This window comes from Planococcus citri, chromosome 1 (genome assembly GCF_950023065.1).
Source record: "Planococcus citri chromosome 1, ihPlaCitr1.1, whole genome shotgun sequence".
Classification (NCBI taxonomy): Eukaryota; Metazoa; Arthropoda; class Insecta; order Hemiptera; family Pseudococcidae; genus Planococcus; species Planococcus citri.
This window is the reverse complement of record NC_088677.1, coordinates 34301435-34328282: the sequence shown is the minus strand read 5'-3', so window position 1 is coordinate 34328282 and position 26848 is coordinate 34301435. Positions and strand designations below refer to the sequence as shown.

General features: G+C 32.3%; 5 protein-coding genes across 11 annotated transcripts in view; 2 read left to right on the top strand and 3 right to left on the bottom strand.

Annotated features, from left to right (window-relative positions):
- The window catches only part of Rhp (rhophilin), a 42614-nt gene extending 31773 nt beyond the window's left edge, over positions 1 to 10841 (bottom strand). The window contains exons 1-2 of one of the 3 annotated variants that reach the window (XM_065344161.1): positions 10594 to 10841; positions 7790 to 8031 (exon numbers count right to left, since the gene is read on the bottom strand). In XM_065344161.1, coding sequence (XP_065200233.1) covers positions 7790 to 7981 — 192 coding nt within the window. In that variant the 5' untranslated portion in view covers positions 7982 to 8031; positions 10594 to 10841. Of the gene's footprint in view, positions 1 to 3184; positions 3534 to 7789; positions 8525 to 10593 lie in introns of those variants that run through there. The other 2 variants (XM_065344160.1, XM_065344162.1) reach the window with 2 other exon arrangements.
- A 2524-nt stretch (positions 10842 to 13365) lies between these two features.
- LOC135831567 (calcyphosin-like protein) lies at positions 13366 to 16077 on the top strand. Of its 2 annotated transcripts, none has more exons than XM_065344158.1 (5): positions 13366 to 13387; positions 14766 to 14924; positions 15018 to 15195; positions 15311 to 15520; positions 15591 to 16077. In XM_065344158.1, the coding sequence occupies exons 2-5, from the start codon at positions 14776 to 14778 to the stop codon at positions 15690 to 15692; spliced, it is 639 nt and encodes a 212-aa protein (XP_065200230.1). In that variant the 5' UTR covers positions 13366 to 13387; positions 14766 to 14775; the 3' UTR covers positions 15693 to 16077. The 2 variants fall into 2 exon arrangements, with proteins under 2 accessions (XP_065200230.1, XP_065200229.1); XM_065344157.1 differs by lacking the exon at positions 13366 to 13387 and adding an exon at positions 13422 to 13891.
- Positions 16078 to 16696: 619 nt separating this feature from the next.
- Gmppa (GDP-mannose pyrophosphorylase A) lies at positions 16697 to 18918 on the top strand. The gene is made up of 8 exons (XM_065344155.1): positions 16697 to 16905; positions 16977 to 17175; positions 17253 to 17467; positions 17544 to 17703; positions 17777 to 18071; positions 18152 to 18256; positions 18348 to 18507; positions 18601 to 18918. The coding sequence occupies exons 1-8, from the start codon at positions 16866 to 16868 to the stop codon at positions 18699 to 18701; spliced, it is 1275 nt and encodes a 424-aa protein (XP_065200227.1). The 5' UTR covers positions 16697 to 16865; the 3' UTR covers positions 18702 to 18918.
- A 121-nt stretch (positions 18919 to 19039) lies between these two features.
- Positions 19040 to 21355, bottom strand: LOC135831566 (extracellular signal-regulated kinase 2-like). The gene is made up of 8 exons (XM_065344156.1): positions 21093 to 21355; positions 20618 to 20837; positions 20402 to 20532; positions 20024 to 20196; positions 19799 to 19938; positions 19527 to 19719; positions 19301 to 19453; positions 19040 to 19219 (listed from the first exon to the last, which is right to left on the bottom strand). Exons 1-8 carry the CDS (start codon positions 21162 to 21164, stop codon positions 19075 to 19077), a joined length of 1227 nt encoding a protein of 408 aa, XP_065200228.1. The 5' UTR covers positions 21165 to 21355; the 3' UTR covers positions 19040 to 19074.
- A 123-nt stretch (positions 21356 to 21478) lies between these two features.
- Positions 21479 to 26845, bottom strand: LOC135831563 (protein DEK-like). Of its 4 annotated transcripts, none has more exons than XM_065344153.1 (9): positions 26705 to 26845; positions 23986 to 24287; positions 23756 to 23910; positions 23505 to 23659; positions 23239 to 23424; positions 22973 to 23156; positions 22715 to 22900; positions 22171 to 22323; positions 21479 to 21952 (listed from the first exon to the last, which is right to left on the bottom strand). In XM_065344153.1, exons 2-9 carry the CDS (start codon positions 24275 to 24277, stop codon positions 21941 to 21943), a joined length of 1323 nt encoding a protein of 440 aa, XP_065200225.1. In that variant the 5' UTR covers positions 24278 to 24287; positions 26705 to 26845; the 3' UTR covers positions 21479 to 21940. The 4 variants fall into 4 exon arrangements, with proteins under 4 accessions (XP_065200225.1, XP_065200223.1, XP_065200224.1 ...); XM_065344151.1 differs by lacking the exon at positions 26705 to 26845 and adding an exon at positions 25770 to 25920; XM_065344152.1 differs by lacking the exon at positions 26705 to 26845 and adding an exon at positions 24624 to 24821.
- Between the last annotated feature and the right edge of the window lie 3 nt (positions 26846 to 26848).

Genomic DNA, 26848 nt, shown 5'->3' with positions numbered 1-26848 from the left:
GCTCATTTGGCACCGCGATATCATCGCGACATGTCCATAAGTAGGTATACGATCATTTGATCAGCCCCAATTCAAAATTACCCAGTTTAATTTATTACAAAGTTGAAAGTGGGTAATTTGATACTACATTTTATGGCGTAAACTATAAATAACAGAATATCAGCCACAAATTGACATTAAAAACAGCTGACTCTTGGCACACGTTTAAACCAAAACGTTTTTTAAACAGTGTTAGAATAAATTCTGCATTATATTCTGTGATCATCCTAATGAGGCAATTTCTCTCTTGCCATTTTAAATATTGAACCAGTTCAAGTGCGATGCCAAATAGCAGTTAGCTATGGTACGTTACACTACACCTTATAGTTTTCTACCGGTTGAACGTACGAGTAAATAGTGGGTACTCGACAAACGAAATAAAAAAAATCCTTCGCCTTCAATTCGAACCAAATGAATGAATGAAATTTCTCATTAGCAGAGAAAAAAACCTCTAAATGACCAGGGCCAACGTCCGAATACACTCTAAGCGAACGTTTAATTCGCCAAATTCATCTCATCATCAGTCATCGTATACTGTAATTTCTCATTTAGAAAATCAAATTCAAAACGATCAGCAAATTATTAGGTTGTTCAACTTGGGCGTATATTATAAAATATCTTCAATGAACGCGCAAATCCATTACCGCGAATCGATTGATGTTTTTTTCCTATATAACTACAATCGCCCACAACACAGATCGTGTTGCATACACCCGTAAGTTGATATATTTACAATACGAATGCATATCGAAAAAATTCGCCTCGCGGAGAAGTAAAAATTGTAAGAAGTGTGGAGGAGTTTCAGACGTAATCAAATTTCAAGTAGTGGTACCTTACCTTCCATAATATCCGCCTAATCGCAGAATGGCCATTACTATAGTTGTTATATAATGAGTAGTTCGCGGATTTCCAAAACCGCACTCAACAATCAATTTTAAAGTTGAAAAATATTCTATTAAATTGCTCCGTGAGTTCTCTCTGTTCTCGCATTTCCCGTCCCGTCTACATTTCTACTAAATGAAATATTTGGCAGGTACCGTTAATAAACCACCTATGGAGTTGAACAAATCACGTAGCTTCAAATTTGAATGAGAATTGTTTGACTTGTTTGGTGACTTTAACGTCACAATGTCTTTTTTTCTGTTGTTTTTTTCCTCGCTAAATACGTGATGAATGAAGATTGTTTTGATAAAGATGATTAACGACGATGTTATTTCAGGGGAGTACGTAATTTTCAAGAACAAATGGCTTGAGGAGCCCTCTCGAAGCAACTGGAGAGACAGGAGGCACAAATTTTATACGACTGGTTTTTAAAATTGTAATCACTTTGTATCTCATAAGCACCTTCACCTGTTAGGGAGAATCAGCAACAGTACACTGATCGAGGGAGGAAAAGGGTAACAGTGACGGTACAGATGAGAAGATGAAGATAGACAGAATGATACGTGTAGGTGGGCATGAGAAATTGCAAGCCTTATGCAGTCATCCATTGGAATAAATTTTTTCAAACATTTTATTCTTGCAATGTTCACTAACGTACTTCACGAATAAAATGAGAAAATAGTGAGAGGAAATTCATCGTTTTCGATTTTCACACCATTTTTGCTTCCCTAAAAATACTAAATTAATCTGTTCCATTTTTAAAATGAGAGAGATATCTACAGAGTGCCCAGAAATATCGTGAACCCCAAAGAAAGTTTTTTATTAAAAATATAGGTTGGTAACGTGAAATAGATGCATACGATTGGTGCAATGTTATCACCCTACTCTAACAACCAATCATGAGCTATCATTATTATCATTCAGTGTGATCAACCGAAACATTTAGCAGAAAACTTTTTTAGGGGTTCACGATATTTCTGGACACCCTGTACGTTTCTCCCTCCATTCCTCCGCCTCCCTCCATGTTTCCTCTTACCAAAAAAGATTTTAAAATCACGAGTAACTAAAATGAAAATTTTTTGTTTTTATCCTGAAGAAGGTAATCAAAGAGTTTTTTATACGTAACTGGATGCATGAATGATTCTTTTGAGAACTAAACAAAAATTGACTGATTGATTACCTACTATTATGGGGTAGGTACCTAGTGATTAGAGTAGGGTATCCTCAATTTTTAAGGTTTATTTCAAAATACCAGCTTACACTTTAAACTTTGAATAAACATGTACAGACCTGAGAAAAACAAGTAAAAACGTAGGTAATATTTCTAGTTATTACTGTACCTATAATAAAATTGATGAACTATATTGAATGTAATAAAAATTTGAAGTTCCATTTTCATTTAAGAAATTCACACATTTTTCCTAAAATGATAACTTCATAAGTTTTAAACAACGCCGATTTTCTAATTCATTGTTTTTTTTCCTTTTTATGGCCATGACAGTAAATGTCCTAAAGTGACCAAAAAAACCTCTCAAGTCGAGTGAAATTGAAAAATCAATGAATGAAGAAACAGAAAAAGTTTCATAAATAGTCCATTCAAAGCAAAGATGAGATGAAAAAAATTAAAGAAAACATTAAGCATAACATACATGATACAGTACTTACATGTACGAGAAGAACCAAACAAATAAAAACGAACAGAAAGGATGAGGTTAGTTAGGTACCTGAATAATACTTTTTTTTCAGACGAGAGCGGCGATACTTTGATTTTAAAAATGTACCTAGTGAGTTGAAAGAGTTTAAAAAATGTGGACACGCCTCACCACTCTCATCAAACGAACATCAAGATTAAATTAATTTGGTTTTAAGAGTGTTCAAGTACAGTGGTAAACTACCATTTATATCTACTAGAAAAATGCACCTACTTCATCTTCGTAAAACTATGGATTGAGATCACCTAGACAACCGCGTAGTAAATAAGAAGGTAATTAAGTGGACAAAATAAAAAATGTAGGTACTTATAATTTTCTAAAAATGAAAGTATACGATCTATCCAGGACCCAGGTAAAGCAAACGTAAGAAAACATTCTCCACGTTGGAAATAAATCTTTATGGAGGTTATATTTCAAATTTTAGTTTTATATCAAAGCTAAATAGGTACTTGAGAATTTTAAAAATTTATGCTTTAATCCTGCCAGAATTTGAAAATTTTCAAATAGGTATTAGTAAGTATAGGTAAGTATTTGAAAAAAATCTTTTGTACCTTATTTGTGGCTCTATTTTGAGCTCGTAAAACAGCTGCTTGGGCCATCTCAAATACGTCCAAATTCCAAATACACACAAATATATCAAATTTAAAAACACATTCGAACACTTTAAAACATCACAAACATAATCCGCAGCCGCATAGCGAATCAGAAGTAATCATAATAAACGAATCTATCGAATATAATTTACAAATCGAAACACGAAATTATCACGCTCGAGACGATCACTATCACTATCAATTAATACCACCGTTCGGTGAAATTAAAACGTCGTAACTGGAGAATACTACGGAATTCAGACTGCGTGAATTTTCACCGCTGGACAAGACAAAATCGTTCAGTGGTTCTCTATGTAGGCTAATGATTGCAACGGTAGGTATCGTTAGACATCGTGCATCGTCGGCTGCATTCGACGAAACAACCTGTTCAATAATGAAGACAACCTATCTCACCGTTCGGTAAACAGACTGGGATATTTTTTATTACAATTTTTCACTATCAACAATATTGTTTCGCTGTGTACCATGGATGGGTGTAATCACCGCATGTGATGGAAAAAATGAAAAAAAACTGGTAAATGTTCGGACAACAGTCTAGTTGAATTCGGTTAGAAGCTTAAAACGCCTACGTCTCGTCGTTCGTACAAAATAACGTAGGAGTAAGATAATTACGAAATCATTTTACGTATAGGAAAAAAAAGGAAGGAAAAAACCAACTTTACATCCAAAGACGCCGCCTGGGATTTATAACCAACTCCGAAGCTGTGGTCAACCAACTGGTAGATACATTTATAAGTACACGATGTATTTCATTTCATTTCCAGCTGTATTTGGGAATGAGTAATTTACATAAAACCTTTGGTACCTCACAGATTAGTTCTTTTAAATGCTGTCTGTCACCTTTTTTGCCTCTATTTATCGCCACCGTTGAGTCGTTGGGATTTACGGGATGAAGATTTTGGAAAACGAAAGAAAATACCACCAATACCACCAGTCCACCATGTACTCGAGTCTCCAATTAGAGTTGTCTGTTGAATCTCGCAGCTAGCGGATGCCTATATTATACATCGTGAATAAAAGATAATAAGATGCCATAATATTCGGATATTTACGCTCACGTACCCCATCGTCTTGCAGACAAGGTGTTGCATCTGTCATGTGATTAAATCACTAACGAAATACCTAATGATTTCAGGGTTAATGATTTATTACATAAGATGACATTTTTTCTTTGATATCTTTGCTTTTATAATATTACGTCTTGTTCTGTAGTTCTGTACTGACAAGGAGATTACTTTCCGGTTCAAAGCATTGAACAATGTTATAGATTTTGAGAAGAGCGCACGGATAAAAATTTTACTTAAGTATCCAGATAGAATTGATACGGGCATTTGGGCACATTGTGAAATTCGTTGGTGCATTTTTAAAAGTGGTTTGCAGTCAACCCTCTTCCTACCACCATCTAACCTAACCTAACCTACTTGTCGCACCTTTGATCTCAATCTCTGAATCTCATAAGAAATAAAGAAATAAAATGAGAAAAAACATCCAATCATAAACAATATTAATTTGGTTTGTTTTTTATTTCTGATCAGTCTATGATTAAATCATCCACATATTCTTGATCATTTTAATTTCAAAAATATATTCATGAATTAAAATCGCATCATAGCATGACTCATTAAGACAGTTGATGATAAATTAAATAAATATTTATTTAAGGGAAAGCGCAATATTTTTTTTATGTAGAGCTGTGATAACACAAATTTCAACTCTTTCCTCTATGGTAATCTTCGTTTCAAAACAGTAGTATGAAGCTTATACAACTTCTCACTTTTTTCTAAAATATCCAAACGCTTTCAATAATTAACGTCCTAGCATATGCTTGGTCATAAATATAAACTGAACATTCGTAGCTCTTCTTAACTGATTATCTATACGTCGAAAAAAATTGATTTTTGATGCACTCTACGTGCATTCGTACTTTATACCTACTCGTATGCTAGATAGTAAACAAGTGCCACCAGAACCGTCAAGTTTCACCTTAAGTGGTAACAATTAATCTCAGCACACGAGTCGAATAATTTCACGTAGCAGTAAAGAAATATGTAAGTAATACAGTAACAAGACGTTGTAACAAGATTTTAGTTCCAGACTCCTCTGCCAGCAATGCTTGTACGAGTACAAAGTCATATAGGTACAGGATAGGATAGGGTAGAGGACGTTCACGTATAGATATGGGTTATGTGGTTAGTAGACTTCGGTACTACAACAAAGAATGAAATTAAATACCAGATGTTCTACAAGGCAGGTACACATAAATTAATATCATTTATCTAATGTAGTCGATAATGTAGGCGCGATGATACGGTGATATCTAAATCCAATATAAAAATTTACAAACATGTAGGTCATTATAACAAATAGTGATTAATGAGGTAGAAATGGTGGGGAGGGGAGGTTAAGAAATTGGTCGAGTAAATTTTCATTTTGCAGAAAAGTGAATCGCAATTAAGGTACCTAGGTATATCTGTAGTACCCTACACGTATGTTTATGATATGTAATTGTTGATTTGTTGACGTCGTTTTTGTAGTAGTTATAGTAAGCAATGAATAATCAAATTTCTTGGAAAAATTATTGAAATTTTGATTTAAATTATGTACTCAATACACGTCATTGACACACTCGAAACTTTGTTTTTGAATAAAATACATTTTTGAAATTTTATTTTCAATTTTTCAATTAAAAAAAAATAATAATTAATGTCAAAGCAAAAATTAGGACATAAATAAAAAGAGTAAAATAATAATAAAGTCGCCGTATAATAATAATACATCAATTTTTAATTTTTAATAAATTGTCAGACCACTTCAGCACAATAAAAGCGTAAATGTTACAAAAAATTCAAATTTTGTTCAACAACCCAACTCCAGAAGCAAAAAATAAAAAATTTGGGTAGGTACGTATACATTCCAACATCAAGAAAAAAGTACCTCGGTTCAACTATTCGGGATTCAAAGTAAATATTTTTCACTCAGTAATTTCCATTTCAAAAAAAAAAGGGAAAATAATGATACACCTAATGTGCCTATGTATCATTTTTGTTTTCATTTTAATAGTTGGTAATTACCCAGCAGATAGGTATTCCAATTTGCCTAGGCTTGGCAGAAGACTGTGACTAATCAGAATACAACCAACTAACAATGAAAACACTGAAAAAAAAAGTCAGCATGATGAAAATTAGACCATTTCTGAAGTGTAAAAAATATACGCCGTATGTATTTGTACCTTCTAGATACTATCAAACACTTTAAAAACAAAATTTTCTATTGATAAAATTTAATAGAATGTAAAAGTGCGTTGAGGAAAAAATTAACTTCATTGTTTAATATGTAGATAAATAATTATTGTAGGTCAAAATAAATGCTGAGTTTTATAGAATTACGAATCCATTTAAACAATTAGGTACCAAGTATTACTCACGATATGAGGAAAAATAATGACCTTATCGACATCCTAGCCTAATTAAATAATTAGGTATAGGAACCTATCTAAGGCTATTTAACTAACGAATTCGACGTAATTTAGCCGAGGAGATGTGCAATTATTCCTGAGTAGAAATGAGAGCGACTTGAGATGTTCGGTTCTATAATATTTTAAAAAACAATGCGACGAAAATTGTATTCACTCAAATTGCTCATTTTAAAAAATTAAGCGTTGGTAATTCAAAATCGATTTTCTGAATAAACAAAAATAATAAATTATACAAAATTGAAAAAATGAAAAAAATGAAAAAACGCAAAGTTTTGGAGCATAAAATTTCTCAGGTATAATCTGATTTGGTATCTTCCAAGTGGCTTTGTTTTGGAGATACAAATTTGTATATTTTGAACAAATATTTGGAAGCTAAATTTTGAGGCACCCTGAGTATGTGAGTAAAAATTTTAATTCTCAATTTTCCTCGTGGATCTTTCTATCAGAAAATGGTTCTGATAAAATTCAACTTTTTTGTTAAGATGGAGGGGTGAGGTTTTCAAGTTGAATGCCCAAAAAATAGATACCTAGGTAAGTATACGAGTAATTTTTTTTTTTCAAGAATTAAAATAACGTTTTTATAAATGGAGCTTATTGATCTCTCTGACTTGGAAAAATTTGCAGCTTTTTTTCCAAAAGTTGGGAATTCGTCAGACGGTCAAAACCATTTTCTATCGAATGGCGCGATACCGGCTATTAAAAAATTAAAATAAGAAAAATGTACAAAATTACTTTAGCAATGAACAAAAGGCAACTTTTATTGCAAATTTCAATAAATTTGTAAACCTTTCGTCATGGAGTAATTTTTAGTCAATTTCTATCGGAAGAAATTAAGATCGGAAATGAAAAATATTTTGACAACTTAAGATATGAAATTGAATAGTAATAGAGGACTCCATATGCATTCAGAAGTATAACGTAATAACCTCAATGAAGTTAATTCAATGGGAGGGAGAGTAAAGCTCAAAAAAAGTCACCGAATGTAGAAAAATCAGCGAATATTAGGTACCTATAGGTAGAGCATAATATTGTTAATGCAAAATCATTAGAACAAAAAACTTACTCACCCTAACGAAAGCGAAACTGCAATATCCTTTCTTATCCCAATTCTCATCTTCGTCGTCTACGTCGTCGTCAAATCCAGTTTCATTTTCAACATTTTCTTTATCGTCTATATTATTTTTCTTGCCATTTTCGTGACACCTTCTGATTGATTTGTTTTCGACCATCTTGAGCTCTTCGTTTTGCGTTTTTTTCATCAAACTTTCCGCTTCCAGTTCGTCGTAATAATTGTAATGTTTAACGTATTCTATGTCGTATAAAAAATGAATGGTTTTATTAATGGTTTGTTTACGTTTATCATTTTCCATTTTGCCCTAAAATGAAATAAAATACACCCGGTAACAATTATAAGTAAGCAAGTATAACACTTCATACAATTTTTTTTTGTTTTTACACCGCGAATCGAAACACGTACGTAGTATTTAACGCATTACTCGCGATACACTATTACTTCAAGTAGGTAGGTAAGGTATCTCTACTTTATTGAAGTACGTTATCATTTCAAAAATTGCGCAAAATAAAGAACACGCCCGATACGAATGATTGTCATTTACATGTATCTGTATTAGCTTGTAAATTAATTAAAATGTAATCTCGGTACCTACACTTGTCATCGATAGTCGATACAGATTGACAAGTTGTTGTAGGTAGAGATACTACGAAAATACGCACTGTATATACTATCGTATCGGATATTTTCAACTATACAAAAAACGTGCGATGCTGTGATACATGGAATCATAATTGTCCTTCAAAGTGTATAGCCATGCACAATTGTACGGTGATCATTTTATTTGTAATTATCCATTGTTATTGGATGTAGATATCCTAACGGATGAAAAACTTCCCCCCTTGCATACCCCTCGATTTATAGGTAGGTACTAGGTAGGTATCTCCGGCAGCAATTACAAGTACCTATGTACGTTGCGTATCGTTAGATTATCGGATGTTCGAAAAACAGCTGACGTAATTGATTAATTCGTATGTGAAAATTCTCTCTCGTATTTTCTCATCGACTGTTTTTTTTTTTTTTTTTTTTGATGATTTTGCGAGAAAATGCATCGTTGAGTAAATGTGTCTTTTGATGAGATTCTCAAATTTCAAATTGTACAGGAAGTCAGTTTACATGATTATGTGTATTTATGTACCTATCTATGTAATTGCAAGAAATTGAAGCTTTAAATAAAAATAGCAACTACGTTAGTTTTCAGGCTTGGTTAATTATTACGATCAGATTGAAAATCACTGGCGGGTTCTCATTTTGGCGAGGGAATGGCAAATATACTTAGGTAGGAACTGTATTATTTTTTTAACATCAACTAATCATGATGGAAATTGTTTTCAAATTTATCAACACTGAAAGTTAGGATTGAACCAATATTCAGGGAAAATAGTGATTTAGACTCAATTTTTGTGCTCTTCATTTTTCCATGGAAATTCCAAAGAGAAAATATAAATGATCATCTTCATAAATTTGCTATAGCAAATCAAAAATACAATTTTCAAATTTTTTACGCATTTTTTCCAGATTAGAATTGAACGAGATTTTGGAAATGACTTCAACAATTTCAAGTTGGCATTTGTAAATTTTCTTCAAAAAAAAAAAAAAAAAAAAAAAAAATCAGGTTCAAAATAGAAGAATTGAAACCCAATTTTTCTAGTTTGAAAATCTAAAACATTACAGTTTCTTTCAAGAAATACCACAATTCACCTATTCTTGCTTGAAATTCACGGAAAATCAAAACTTGAGTTTTTTACTCATAAATTTTATATGAATTTTCGTAGCAGCTGCCAATTAAAATAAATTATTTACTTAGATTCAGCTAGCTCGAATTTTTATAAAATAAATTTTTCAAAAATTTTCATTCAGAATTTAAATTAAGACAAATTTTTGCAAAATAAATTTAGAGGAGGCTTACCAACATTTTTACTTAAAATTTTAACAAAAGTGAATGTAAGTACCTAAATTGAATTTTTTCATTTTTTTTGAAACAGCACAAGCCTTTGAAATATCAAACATATACTTATTCAAAAATTGAGTTTAAAAAAAATTAATGTAATTTTGATTAGAACTGCAGAATTACATAATAACGTTCAAAATAATCTTGATAATCGAATACGACTTATCAAATTTTTCAGGGGTTCAAAAATCTGCTGTAAGTAAACGTGCTCAATTTCGTGATTTTTATCAAAATGCAAACATTTTTTCGTGGATGATTGTGAATTCAGATCAAAATGATCAATTTCCAACCTACCTACACATCCAAAATACTGAACTTCGATATTTTGGAAGGCAGATTTTTACCATTTTTGCAAAGGGAGCATTCCGATAAAACATTTAATGTTTTATTTAAAAATATGTATGAAAACGCTCATGTCCAAAATTCTCGAAAAAAATGGGAACATCAAACATGGATCCACAATATGGAAATTTTCAAATTTTTGAGTTACAGCCCAATTGGCCATAGCAACCCTACCTCTCTCTCTCACACACTCCTGTTTTATTCAATGAAATCAGGGGAAAATACATAGGACCGGTAGGTAGGTAAAGGTATACTTATCTAGTTCTATGTACTACCTAGGTATACTTGATCTTTATGGAAAGTACCTAATGAAAAGTCGATATATGGATTCAGTATGGGTTAGATACACTTATAACTCGTAAATAATGCATTAATAATGCCCAAAAGTTACCAGTTGATTGGTATACCTACTTAATTCTCACTTATTACATGGTTAAAATAACTTGAACATCGCCATTAGATATACTTAGCTATAAAAAATATTCTTAGATAAATTTTGTACTCACTTTTAATAAAAGGCAACAAAGTGGTAACAAGATGAAAAATCTTCAAACATTTTTTTCACATTAAATAATTATTAACCATTAGGTAATTGCAATAAACATAAACATTTTCGCACCAACACGAACAAAAAATATTGAAAATAAGTCTACATTAACGAACGCGTTATTACATTATTATTTCCATGTGGTCATTCACGTAGGTAACAGATATCTAGGGTACAGCACATGACTAATACCTTACACTATAGCGAACAGTTTAATATATGTATTATGCAGAGGGGTTGAATTGTTACTTACTTACAAAGGTTTTCTTAAGTGCATTCACACTGATTGCTTTTCGGCTGCATTTGTAAGATATCTTTTTTGTTTGTAGGATATAACCGATAAGCCATAAGTGCGTATACCAATTACCAGCTCACCTACGTACGAGACACTTATGTATTTTTTCTTTTTAAACTTTTGGTGAACGAATTTTTCATTTTTAAATAAATAAAGTGTAAGTAGACATCCTAATTCGTTACACTTTGAGAAAGATCTCTGCAAATGATCAAATTTTTTCTAAAATCTTGCTATAACTAATTGAATGAAAGAATCCATTGATGAAAAAATATAATAATCGTTACATAAGACTACAATTAAAAAATGAATCGAAACGATTCATTATACTCTATGAGTGCGCTCACAGTCGCAGCACAGTCAGAAATAATTTTTCCACTTTCTTTTTCTGTCATAGTGTAGATATATTTTTCAAATAGATAGATAGGCCATTCATTACAATGTTGTCCAAGTGCATTTACAGAGATATTTATTACAGGAGAGGTGAAGTATACATACAATATGTCAACATTTCAATAATAAAAGTAGGTATTTGTGATTAAGTTGGTAAATTATGCTACACAGGAGGTACTTCTTGTACCATTAGTGTGTGATCGGTTCGTAAAAGTACGAGTACCTCAGCGGAAATGTCCAACTGCGTCAACGAGGGTGTTTGTCAGGCTCAGGTGTACTTTTTTTATTGTTACTCCCACTAGCTAACAACTGACACACAGTAGTGGTGGGTTATGCATGGGTTATGTGTGTTATACATTGCAGACAATATTCTATGAATGAAATTGTGACTGGAAGTCTGGAAATGCGGCGAGAATATTGAATCGCATTATAGGTAGAGATGACTGCCTAGTTACTTACAGAAAGGCGGCAATGCAAAGAGCAGAAGATAATAAACTCGTCCGCAGTGTATTTTCGTTTCCGATAAAAATCTTCCATTACTGGAATTCGAAGTTATAACAAAGTATATAATGAAAATGAAAGCATAAAATAGATATCAGAACCTAACCTAGGTACCTGTACCTACCTACATATACTATTGAATGTGTTATGAGTTCTGTCTGCTATTAAATATGCAATATTTGCGATAATGTATTTTTGATATCAATGGTTTTAATGGCTTTTGCATCAGGATTAAAAAGAGAATCGTTAAACTATAAAGCTTTGAACTTTGAAACATACACGCGATTTTAGCAAATGAGTTTTTCGTCCAAAAACGTTTTATTTATTCAAAGACTATCGATTGAAAATGAATTTACAGCCAATTTTCCACTTAAACTGTCATATCAACGATGAATTATTTATCCCATAGGCTACTAACCACCGAAATGTCCAATTAGCTAGACATATAGGTACGTACAATATTGGTGAAAGTGCACCATACACGACGAGTAATTCACCTAGAAGACCGATTTTTTTTTCTAATTTAATCAAGTCGAGTAGGTGATAATTGAAGCCTGGGTCCATGTCAAGTTATGGCTGTTTGGTTCGCACTTCGAATATAAGTATTAGGTACCAATCATCTCGTTTGATTTTATGAAGCATTTAAATCGTGCTACGGAGATTTCTTTCATTTTTTGGTGTTTTCTTTTTATAATATGCATGGATCCATGAAATAGGTAATTGGACGCTAAAGTAGAGTAACTTTGACAAGGAGGTTGTGATTTTTTCAAAAATTGGTCTTTTTTATTCACTGTTAAAACGAAAATGAAAATTGAATTTCTTCTTCAAAAATCAATGTGCCCAGTTTTTAATAAAGTGTTTGGTTTACAGATTTTTTTATAAAAAAAAATAAACCAAAAAACAAATACAAAAAAGCAAAAAGCCTGAAGAAGATTATGAGTACCTATTACCTAAAACAAAAAACAACAAAATAATTGAAATCCTGTAAGCTTGCGACATGTCAAAAAACCTTGAAATTAGTCTCCAAAAATCAAAAGATTGGAGAAAGTTCCACAGGAAACTTGATTTTCAGTCAAATATTAAATTTTATTAAATTAAAAAAATTTACTATAGTTGAAGAGTTTTGAGGATTTGATTTGTTTCAAATTCATTGTATTATTAAAAAATCGAAGAAAAAAAATAATGGTAGCCCTAATATAACCTCTTCATTTCTTGTTTCTCTCCTTCTTACTACATTATGTTGAGGTACTACGGCAATAATAATTTTTGGGATGTTTGAGTAACAAAATGTCTTTTTCCAAGTTCAATGTCATAGAATTCGTCATCGAATAGAAAAAAAAAGAGATGAATCATCAACATCTTTCGCAATTTTGGGGCGGGACTACGTATATTTAAACGTATTGCGATCGAAAAAGCTGCTTTCAGTGTTGCAATATTGCGAGCGAAACTTTGAGTACAATACAAAGGCTCAGAATTGAAATGTACTGCGTGTAGGTACTTAAAAATGCTTGTGCTTTGTATAACTGAACACGCAAATCAATTTTCCAGTGACCTAATAAATTAATAGGTAGTTTTCCTTTTTTTTTATTTTTAAAATTTTTATGTTTCTGAGTAGATGTGTTCATTCTATTTATTCATTTTTAATAAAATGAATCCAATTTTTATATATCTCTCAAGATGCAATGACAACAAAAACTAGAAAAGACGCATTATATTTTCGGATCGATCAATTTTGGGTGGGGCTTATAATTTTGTCTCGGTGAATGGTGCCGTTCTAGATTGAAAATTGCCCGTCTAAAACGTAGTCGGGCACATCTTTTGACATGAACAATTCGATTTCCGTTTAAAAACTTCAAGTACGAACAGAGAATTTTTGGGTTAGGCATTCATTCAATTGTGTTATCATATCGTTAAAACAATCGTTTCATTTGAGTATCCATTATCGCTCATCCTCGTCAATTCCGTAATAGTACACCGAAACAAACTGTTGAATTTTGTATAGGTGACTTAATAAATAAACACCAATTTGAGCTTATTACCGAGTTTTGAGACATTCGTAAAATTTATATCGGTAAGTGATTATTTTTAATTTGCACAAATTTCAATACCTATTTCGAATAAAAATAGGTCTATCGTACTTTTTGTTCAACACTGACACAAGAAAATTTCATTTAAAATCCTTAACTTCAGCATACGATTTTTTAAATTTTAATTGCCTACTTGCTTATTTACAATTATTTCAAACGATCAACTTTTTATTCATTTTATGCGGCAAAAATTGAAAATAATGTGCCTATGTATAAATATTGCAATTAGTAATAAAATAACTCATTAGTCGTCGTCGTTACGTCGAAAAAAAAAGAACTGTCAATTATAATTTCGTCTGCATGACCACCAAATTTTAGGTTGGGTAACAAAAGTTCCGATGATGGGTTGAGAGATGCCTTTGCTTTTACGATCTTTCGAAAATCTATCGACAAAAAGAGGAGGTTCAAAGATCTTACCCCACATCCACAGCTGGTTAGAATCTGCTGGTATGGTTACAGATAATGGAGAAGATTCGAGTAATTTTTAGAAATTAAAATTTTTTTCTCATCCCAGCAACGACTAAATGAGCTCTTTTCTCACGGACTAGTATAATTGATTTGCACTCTACATTATATACCTGATCTATGATGAAAAGTAGACGCAACATACTTGATTAAATTGATCATATGCACCGGTGTATCAATAATAGTAATTTGCAATGTTCATAATGATTTAATAAGTTCAAGAACCTAAACAGTAGCTACCTACCTACTTATGGTACTCAATCGTGTTTAAAAATATGAAAATCACTCGTGGAACTTTCGCTGTTTTTCTTTCTTTCTTCTTCTTATTTTTTTAATGATGAATATATAACGTTTAACTTATCAATTATTTATATTTTATATGTATGTACCTAGGAAGTACGATATGTGGCAAAGAAAAGCTGCAGCTCGCCAGCAAGAAGCTGAAGACAAATCGCTAGCTCGAAAACTCGCAGATCAAGCCACAGATCCTCTGGAAAAATTACGCTATCTTTGTCTCGCGAGAGGTTCTACAGGAATTTTAGGTTTGGGAAGGTACAAGTACACATTCACACGATTAAATTTGGTCTGTAATAGGTACCCATACTGGCCATACTTGATCTGTAATAAGTATCATGTGATTCGTAGAGTGTTCCGGCGTATGGATGATGATGGAAATAAGTCATTAAATTACGAAGAGTTTGCGAAAGGAATTGAAGAATCGGGCCTAAAACTATCTGATGAACAAAGCAAAATTTTATTTTCACGATTCGATAAAGATAACAGCGGAGCAATTGAAATGACTGAATTTATAATCGCTATTCGCGTAAGTAAACCTTGCTTTGATAATATTCACCTATCTTCGGCTCATTTTGAAAAACTGTCCACTTTTGCGACTTGAATTTATTTTCACAAACCTATTTTTCATTTGAATACTGCAGCCGCCCATGTCTCCTATGCGTATCAAGGTTCTCAAAGAAGCTTTCAAAAAAATCGACCAAACTGGTGATGGAGAAATCACTCTTGAAGACTTGAAAAATGTGTACTCTGTCAAAATGCATCCTCGATATTTAAGTGGAGAAGAGACCGACGAACAAATTCTGAAACAGTTCTTGGCTGTATTTGAACAAGATGGTATTATTGATGGAAAAGTGAGTTCACGACGACGCATAAATTCATCAAACAGTTTTTCTATTTTGAAATTGGAAATTTTAATTTCAGGTAACCGAAGAAGAATTCATGAACTATTATTCCGGTATAAGTGCCTCAATTGACAACGACATATATTTTGATTTAATGATTCGTCAAGCGTTTCAACTTTAAGAAAAAAACATGTTGAGAAAGAAAGGGATAGGGAGAGTGGAATGGCTTCAATTACTTATGTATACCTATTTTAAAGGAATAATCAACCTCATCATGACTAGGACAGAAAAATTCTGAATCTGGATACGTAGGTATTCCAGAATAATACGTCGACTTTTACGCTATTGGTACCTATTTTAAATTTTAATGTACAATTTGTGCTGTACGTATGTGTGTAGTTTTTTTGGGGCAATCTTATTTCAAAATTTTCATTTTATTATTACCGTACGTCTATTTATTTTTACTTTGGTACATATTATTGTTCTTTTTCTTTATTTAATGTTCTTATCATTGTTTTTATTACAATTGTAATACATTTTTTCAAAATAAAAGCACATTAATCGTTTCCATCTGCTTTGAACTATTAAGCCCAGTCATAGCCCAGCCCATCAATTATTTGAACGTTCTAACTCATTAAATTTTTCTGAATTACTAAAAAAAAAAAAAAAAAAAAAAAAAAAAACGAATCAAATCAAATGGAGCATTGAAAATCGCAGGTTATATTTATATTCACGAAACGAAACAAGAACGAGATTTTCAACTATAATGAATGATGAAAATATTAATTTACATAAAGCAGGTTGAAATTTAATTAATTTAAAAATTATTCAGAGTTTTACAAAAAATGATTAGAATGAAAAAAAAAATGTAGAAATCAGCTACCTTACGTACCTTACCTACAAGACTCGAGAAAGACTCGGTGAACTTGAAAGTTGAAATTTATGATGAATTCGTGGATGAGGATTGAGGATGAGAGTTGAGAGATGAATGCAATGAACGTCGAATTGAAAGAGTGAACGCAGAAATGAAATTTAAAAGACAGACGCAGCCGCAGGGCAGGACGCAGTGGCATGACACACCAAAACTTTGAAAAAGTGAAATTTAAAATCGATAAAAATCATTTAAAAACGTTGAAATTACGAAGTATTTACATATACAATTACGGTACAGTTGTTATCAGTAATTGCGTTGTTGATGATTTGGAGCTTGTTTATTCCGGTGTGGCTCCGGTTCGGGCATCGGGCGATTTATCATTTTAATTAATCCTTCGTAATTAAATGAAAAACATTAGGTATATTCTACGTGTAAATAGTTTGCAGAAAGTCATCTTATAATATTTTTCCCAGCAGAATTATGCTGAAAGCAGTCATTTTAATTGGTGGTCCTTTGAAAGGTAGGATTGACAACGAAAACCTCTATTATTCTATTTTGATAAGTATACTTACAACTAATTTTTTGCTACAGGAACCAGATTCAGACCTTTATCGTTAGATATACCAAAACCTTTATTCCCTGTTGCTGGCTTACCTATAATTCAACACCATATAGAAGCATGCGTTCGCATACCAGAGCTAAAAGAAATAATTCTTCTTGGTTACTATCCTCAATCAGATCTCATTTCGTTTGTCCAAGAGATGATACAAGAATATAAAATTGCTATAAGGTAAATTGAATCCATACAGTTGTTGGGTCGTCGATTGAGAGTTTATTCAGTCAGTAATAATTACCTCCTCGTTTCAGATATTTACAAGAATTCGTGCCGTTGGGAACTGGAGGAGGCATGTATCATTTTCGAGATCAGATTCGCTGCGGAAATCCAACCGCATTTTTCGTCATCAATGGTGACGTTTGCGGTGATTTTCCTCTTTTAGAAATGTGCGATTGTTACGGAGAAAAAGAAGCTTTGATTGTTGTCCTAGGAACAGAAGCGACTAGAAATCAATCCGTGAATTATGGTTGGTATATTTCTTTCTTCGAAATTGGCTTCGTAAACGTACCTACATACCTAATTTTGAACATTGATATTTACAGGATGTATTGTTAGTGATAAAAACAGCGGTGAAATATTACATTACGTAGAGAAACCATCAACATTTGTTTCGACTTTGGTAAACTGCGGAGTTTACCTTTGCTCTTTGGATATATTTCAGATGCTAGCTACAGTTTTCAAAAAGAAAGAAGAAGTTTTCTTGTGAGAGCTCAAACTATTCGAGTATGGTCTTATTATTATCTGTTTATTTATTTGTAATTCTTCTTTTTCACAGTGAAGATTTGACGTCTAAGAATAATTCTGCTATTATTGAACTCGAACAAGAAGTACTTCGCCCGATGGCAGGTACCGGTAAAGCATTCGTTTATCAAACGACAAATTGGTGGTCTCAATTGAAATCCGCTGGTTCGGCTATTTATGCGAATAGGCATTGCTTGCAACTTTATAAGAAACGTCATCCGGAGCGTTTAACTGGATTAGGTATCCAAGACAGGCAAATTAAACAAATTCCTAAAATTATTGGAGACGTGTTTATTCATCCAACTGCCTATATTCACCATACTGCTGTGGTTAGTTCGAGTATCAGATGAAATATTTTATTAAAAATACCAATGTATGTAATGTACTTATTCATGTTATATTGTCGCAGCTGGGTCCAAATGTTAGTATCGGAGCCAATGTGCATATAGGACCCGGTGTCAGAATCCGAGAATCCATTATATTATCAGGAGCTAGTATATCAAATCACAGCTTGGTAAGTACTCGTTTAAGAAATTATTTTATTTTGAACAATATTTGATAAATTTCTCATACAAAACGTAAAAAATTTATAAAATTGTGTGCAGATTTTATACAGTGTAGTTGGCAGGAGTTCTAAAATTGGTGCTTGGACACGTGTCGAAGGTACTCCATGCGATCCTAATCCAAACAAACCATTTGCAAAAATGGATAATCTTCCATTGTTCAATTCTAACGGCAAACTAAATCCATCTATAACAATTTTAGGCAAGTAAATTAAAATTCATTTTCATAAACAATATCTTTTAGTAAGTTGGTGATCATGTATTATAATTTTATGGGTATAATTTCTCTGTGCAGGTAGCAGCGTAACAGTACCAGCCGAAGTTGTTCTATTGAATTCCATCGTTTTGCCATATAAAGAACTTTCAAGGAGTTTTAAAAATGAAATTATTTTATAAGCTGCTTTCTTGTTTTTTTTTTTTTTATTACTTGAATTATTTTTATGTTATTATTTTGTTGAATTTTATGAGATCAATTTCGTGCATTTCTATACAAAATAGGCTTAGGAATTAGGATACCTATATAAATGTAGGTAAAAAAAAAATGTTTTTGATGAGATTATAGCTTTTATACTTATTGGTTCAATCAAATAAAGTTGATTTTGTATACAATCAATATCTTGTGTCATTGCCTATCATTATGCGTATTTCCATTCAAGGACAGTAATTTTCGTGCAGTCTAGTCTTTACATTGAAACAATATTTTAATTAAAATTATTGAAAATTATATTCAATTATGTAAGTTACCTACCTGTAATTGTTGTAAATCATTTTAAAATACTCGTTGAGATGGTGGAAAACTAGATTTTATTAGTTGTCGTTTTAGCAGAGTTTCAGTCGATTTTGCACTTGATTTATAACTTTTTGTCGTGAACGAATTTTGTATTGCGCTCCTTTTCACCAAATTACAAGACTTTCTGAGTGAAAACATGAAAAAATAACATATGTAATTTCATATCGAATTAAAGAAGAACAAAATTTTTGAAAGAAATACGAACTGAATATAACTATTGATTCTTTTCGTAGTAAATTCATTGAAACTAATGGCATCGTATAATTTTTGCCTGTATTCGTCCACCGTTAATTGGGTATCATCTCTAACAGCCGGAGTCACTGGAGAAATTGGAATGATATCCTGTTTGTTTAAAAAACTGTCAACAGGAAAGTAAAAAAGTCAGCGAAATACCAGTAGGATTTCTAAAATTGTTTGATAACTAAACCGACATATTAACATAAGGATGTTCTAAGGCCATTGTAGATGTAATTCGATGCAACGGATTGAAAACCAATAATTTGGAAAGTAAATCGTAGGCATCTTCGTCGACGTGTCTTAATTTCTTATTCAGCGTATGTGATTTAACGAAAGTAAATTTTTCCAATAGTGATTTCCCGTAACCTGTGGAAATCGCTTTGATATCTGAAAAAATGGGATATTTTTTATCGCATTAAAATTATCCAAAAATAGAAAGGGATCGCTTGTGATCTTTGATTATTACCAGCTTTAGATTTCGGTGGCACTGTCGACATAATTAATTCAATTTGATTAATTGTGGAAGATCCTGGAAATAACGGTCTGCCTAATAACAACTCTGCTAAGATACAACCGATACTCCACATGTCAACTCCTTTTTGATACCTAGATGTGATTAATTGATAATTAGGTATCTATAAATACTACATTTTATGAAAATATATTCAGTATAATAATGAATTGAATTTACATTTTTGATGCGACTAAAATTTCAGGAGCTCTGTACCACCTCGTCGCGATGTAATCTGTAAGTGAAGGATCATATCTTTCACCATATGAAGAATTTTGTTCCTGAACTGACCTAGCTAAGCCGAAATCTGCCACTTTACAAACGCATTCGCTGTTCAGCAGTATATTGGCTGGCTTTAACAAAGCAAGCAAACCAAGGGTAATTAACGAGGGAAGGACATTGACACGCAATTTCGAGAGGGAAATGATTTAACGATAACATTTTCCGGGTATTAAACGTATTATATTGAGTGGCAACTGCATGAACTTTGTGTAAGAAACGCAAACCTACGTAGGTAGGTACCTTACCTACATGAACAAAAAATTTGAAATATTTTACCTTTAAGTCTCGATGGATTACATTCGCCGAGTGTATGTAGGCAATGGCTTTCAAAATTTGATATATAATGTAACGATTATGGATATCCTTCAAAATATTACCTTTTCTTATAACTTTATGAAGATCCACCTCTGGAAAAAATAGAGATTTATTCAATTTTTCTGTTCTTAAATCTGTTTTGAGTAGGTATAGGTATATGTTTTCAATAATGCTCACCCATGTATTCAAACACGAGGTAAATATCATTACAATTGAGCGCTCGGTGAATGTGAAATAGTCGAACAATATTTGGATGTTCACTGAACCTTTGGAGATAAAATATTTCTCTATATGTTCTTTGAGCATCGGTTTTATTTTGAAAAGCGTCGAAGATCTTTTTTAAAGCTACCTCAGTTTTTGATTTCTTATCAATTGCTCTCCAAACAATTCCATATGCCTAAAATAGTACGCAATATTGGATGGTATAAATTTCATGTGTGAAAATCTAGGTGATGATGAGAAACAAACATAAGTTAAGTGTATTGAGGTAATTGAAATTGTATATCAGACCTTTCGTCATTGTTATTACGATGTGAGTATTAAATAAAGATACATGGAAGAAAATTATGAAAATGGCGTTCAATTTCAATTCTGGTGATTTAAGAATAATTTCAATCCAGGGTGGTTTTCCCATAAAATTACTTCAACTTACCCCTTTACCGATTCTGCGTTTCACAATATACCTGTCGAGTACATGCGAATCCAATTCCATATTTTTATCCATAATTAAATACCGAACATTGCCACCGAATAAATGAACTGTCGATTTCTCAACGAATACATGCTTTCATCTGAGAAAAATAATTGTTTTTTTTGTTACCTTGGTAATCCCAAACATCGCATTCAAGAATTTGTTTCCTTGACTATTCAAAGGTGGATAGGTGTAAAAGAATTATAATCGAGAAGTAACGAGCTATAGCAATAATTGCGTTGACTTATCGTATCTTATAACAAAGTGATTTTATTATTGCTCAAGTTGACGAAGATTACTCCACATGTAATGCAAGTTCCATGTCATAAGAAAATAGAAATTAAAAGTTATAATACACAATAAATTTTATTGCAGAAGTTTTCAACTTTCAAAAACAAAAAAAAAATAAATCCAATTTTTGGCCAATATCGGGCTTATATACAATCAAGGTTTTATAATCAATACCTACTACTTAGGTACCTAATATGTTATGTAAAATAATAAAAATAATAATATGGTATACCGCTGTATAAAATTAAGATATCAAGGTAGGAAATAAAGAGAACAGGTCAAGTTTTTTTAAAAAAGGGGGGAAAGGAAGAGGAAAAACAATACTAAAATTCGATAATTTCTAACACATAGTATAAATTTAAATCGAAAATATAACAAATGAAATTCTTAAACATACGCACACATGAAATGAAAACTGAAAAAGCTACTCTACGTGCGAAAAGAAAAGAAAGGTACTTAATTCATCTAATGAACGTTCCAATATCCATGTAGGCATGTACTGAAACTGAACGAACATGTTACTGGATTAGCTGAAAATGTAAAACAACCCATTAGACAAGATGGACTTGAAAACATGAAAACTGAGAAAATGCGACAGTAGTTGAAATTTAAACGATCTACGAAAAAATGCTAAATATGCGTATCAATAATTACATATTAATCCAAAACCAAACCCGGTTAAATCGTCTAAGAAAAAAAAATAACTATGAAAACCACGAATCGTTAGTTACCGGCATTCTTATCTTACCGATTTAACGACACCTTTGATGAAACGTTTTTTCTGGGAAAAGTCGTACGTCGGGTACTCGGAACTAATTAAATTGTATACAGTCTTCATTGTAGTATTCTCCAAATTTAAATCGGCTAAAACTCTCTTTAAGAAAATTGTCAATTCTTCATCCTACAATTCCATGTGAACGTTACACGACAATTCATTATAAAATACTATTTCGCGAAATAACTCTGTGCATAAATGGATTCACATTTCGATACAAAAATACACAGAACTTCTTTTTTAACCCCTTTATCATCCGGTTCTAACTTTTTAATCACCGACACCAATTTTTACATTGCTTATTTAATGGTTAAATCAAATATTTGATACGCATACTTGTGCATTGAAAATCATAATAAAACAAAACAAAATGGTACGTTAATGTTTTCCATCCCAGAATAGAAAGAAAAAAAAATAAAACAAATCATAATGAAAATTTGGAAACCAAAAAAAAAAAGAAAAAAAAGTAAAATGAAATAAGAAACTAAGTACAGGTAATTTTACAACGGTTTCTTACACTCAGCTTATCCTTTTTGCTGGCGTTTTTTTTTGGAGATTGTGAATCACTTGCGGCAGTTGCGGCGTTTCCCTCTTCGGATTCGTCCTCTTCGCCATCGGATTTTTCATCTTGTTTAGTTTTTTTATTATCTTCTTCTTCGATTATTTGATTACGTTTGCGTTTTTTGGCCGGTTTCTTCAATTCCTGCAAAATTAATCAATGAGAGAAGTTGAATATTGAAATACCATCGCTACTGGAATAGTAGTAACTGCTTACATTACTATTATCCTGATCATCATTTTTCTCCGACGCTTCATCAGCTTTGGGACTTTTTTCATTTGCTTTCGAAGACTTCGCTGTTGTCTTAGCTGCTTCATCATCTTCCGAAGATTTTTCTTTTTTCGCTTCTGCGGCAGGTTTAGGCTTCTTTCGTTTCTTATTATCTGCATCATCCACATCACTACAAACAACAAGAATTATTTCTTCCTAATTCATCAAGTACTCGATTACATTGTACGATAATAAGAACATGAAAATATTACGCATCGAAATAGTTCCGTTTCGTAGCTTTTCTTTTCGGATGGCTAATAAAAGCATTCTGAGTCTTTTCGGAAGTTTTGGGCGAAACTAGGAAGTTCAAAATTTCTTTGGCACATTCGTCTTTCTTTTTGAGCTTCATATCTAAATCGAAAGAGAAAACCAACTCTTTCAGTTCATCCATATGCAGTCTGAAAGTAATAAAATTACACAAGTTAGAAGGAATTCATTAGGTACGTTAATTAAGATCGCTAACCAAGTTCAGACTAACTTGTTAAGTGCGGTCGCTTTTCTGTTATAGTCGTCGGAGTCTTCGGCAAAAGGAAAACCTTTGAACTTTTGAATATTGGAAAGTACTAACGAAATTTTCCCAATACGACCGAATATTAATCGATGTAAATTCTTTATTGTTGTGATTCTTAAACGCTGAAAATTAAATACAAGATGTAAATAAAAAATGTTCAAATTTGAAATCTAAACCAGTGAAATTTCACACTGGAATTACTTTTGAAACAGGCCTACCTTCAGTCTTTGATTGACGATAGGAATTTTACCCAAAGGTTTTCCTTTTCCAGCGGGAACGTCGACAACTTGCTTAGGCTCAGGAGCTGGAGGTTTTAAAACACAGGTACGTACTCGACTTCCTTCGATAATCGGTGGCTGGTCGAGCAAAGGAACTTTAAAAATAAACATATGCATTTAAAAAAACATGATCACTGGTAATACTGAAAATTAAAACAATGCAATCATACTTTTCTTTTTGACTTCGACATCATCATCTAATTCCTCCTGCTCCTCATCGCCGTTCTGGGTTTCTTTGGACTTTTTCGAAGCTTTCTTAGTCTTCGGTGCCTCAGCAGTAGTTTCCTTTTCTGAGGAAGATGGCTCTTTAGAATCGTCATTGGTTTCTTCTACTGCATTATTCTGTTTCGCTTTTTTCGAGGTACTCCCTTTTTTAGATTTCGTCTTTTTCTCATCGACTAATTCCTTTTCCTTGCTGTCGTCAGCTTTCGATCCACCTTCTACTTCTTTCTTCTCGCTCATTGCTATATATCTGAAAATAAACGCATAGGCATAGATGTAATTAAACTACCAGTGTTTATTTCATGTGCAACGAAAGTTGCTCCGTAAAATAAGTACAGATAAAAATATTTATTTTACTGTAGCACTGGACGCTCTCATTCCCTTCAAGAATAGAATTAAACTTGAGGTTAATCATCTTTAAAAACGCATCATTCTTTCAATATGCGCCGAAAAGAGTATAGTTCGATAAAAATACATCGAAAATTCGCTTCAACAGAGCTTCCATATCAAAACAAATCATTACACGGAAGCATATTCCCGCCATTTTGACAATTTATTAAGAAACTTTCGCTGTAAGTACACTTACTTGAAATATATACGTTGAAAAATCCAATCAACTTTCGTCAAACACGTAAAATTATATTAATTATATCGTTTCAAACGATTAATAACATAATATTAGTCTAATAATATAAAAAATGCATATATCACAAGATAAATATGGCTTCCGAATCCGAAACGCGGTACGCGGAATGTATCCACATTTCTCAACCAAAACAAAAATGACACTGGAAAGCCGGTGATGGGAGGGTGAGTGGAGGTTCAAGTGAGATGCAAGGGGAAAATTATAGTACGGTGAAAGTTATGCAGATGTCGTTTGAGTGATGAAAACAAAAAATGACGAATAAAAAATTGATAAAAAGAGATTCTTATCAAAATTTGAAAAATTCTTCGAAAAAATAAAAAATTTGATTTTGCTTTTTAAAATGTATATAATGTGACTTTCATTAGTATGAAAATAAGTGAGATATAATTTCTAGTATTAAGACATTTTCAACTTCATCTAAAAATTCAATTTATTTTTCATGCAAGATGAAAATTCTGAATCCACGCTTTGGACAATTTTACCGGCTCTTCTGTAGTCAAACAGCAGCTGAGAATAATTCAGTCTCTCAATCCATAACAATCAAAGGAAAAACCTACCAGAAAGATGAGTTCACCAATGTAACACCTAAAATCCTTACATTTGTCGGTAAAAATTTATACAATCGTGAGCACCATCCTATATGCTTAACGAAACAGAATATTGTAAATTACATATATTCAAACTTCATCGGCAGAACTGGCAATCCAATATTCTCTATTTACGATGATATTCATCCTGTGGTTAGCGTTAAAGAAAATTTCGATTCTTTGCTGGTTCCTGAAGACCATGTTAGTCGTCAGAAAAGCGATTGTTATTATGTGAATAAGGATTTCATGTTGAGGGCTCATACCACTGCTCATCAGTTTGAGTTAATTCAAATGGGATTAGATAATTTCATTGTTTTTGGCGACGTATATAGAAGAGATGAAATAGATAAAACACATTATCCAGTTTTCCATCAAGCTGACGGTGTTTATTCCTTGGACCAAACACAGGTAATAAGATGAAATATTTTTCAATACATTTATACCTTCATTATCATTAAACTGAATTCAATGATGTTTTAATTTCAGATCGAAAACGTACTTGGTAAGAAGATTCCGGTTTTTGAAAGTACTAGCTCTGAAGAAACCGAAGAGAAGCAAAAAGAACATACTTTGGAAGCAACTAAATTTATGGAAAGTCATCTTAAATCAACTCTGCTCGGATTAATTCGTAATTTGTATAAAAAAGGTATTGCATCATCATTACTTGGTTATTTTTAATCATCGGTGTTAGAGAGATAATTAATTAGTAGATACCACATAACTATTTTTAATTTTTTACAGATCTTAAAAGTAGATGGGTATCGACATATTTTCCTTTCACTCATCCTTCTTGGGAATTAGAAATAGAACTGAATGGCCAATGGACAGAAACATTAGGTTGTGGAATTACGAGACATGATATATTAAAATCTGGTAACTATGACGAATACTTCTTCGCGAGTTGATTTGCGGAAATTTAATAAAATATTTCAATTTTAGCCGGAGCTGGAAATCGCATAGGTTGGGCATTCGGTTTAGGCTTAGAACGTTTAGCCATGCAACGTTACCAAATTCCAGATATTAGGTATTTTTGGAGCGAAGACAGCGGATTTAGTTCCCAGTTTGAAAATGCTGGTCCAGACGACCTAATCGCTTATAAAGTAAAATTGAAATTTTAATAACGTAGCATCAAACATGTTGGAATTTCACGTTGTAAACGATTTTATTTTCTTGCAGGAAGTTAGCACAAATCCTCCGTGTTTATTTGACTTGAGTTTTTGGCTCCCTGAAAATCAACCTTTTTCTCACAACGATTTTTACGACCTTGTTAGAGAAATAGGTGGCGATGTTGTTGAACAGGTATTCAAAACACGAATTTGAAATGTGACTGTGCTTATATGTAATTAAGCATTTGTATAATATTGTTCTTTTTTTCAGGTTAAACTAAGTAACGAATTTTTTCACCCTAAAAAACAGCGTATGAGTCATACATACCGTATAGTATACAGACATATGGATAGACCTTTAACCAAAACTGAAACGAATCATCTTCACTTGAGAATCGGAGCAGCGGCAGTTAGAAATTTAAACGTTGAACTTCGTTAAAATTGAAAATTTTCAATAAATGTTTATTAAAGA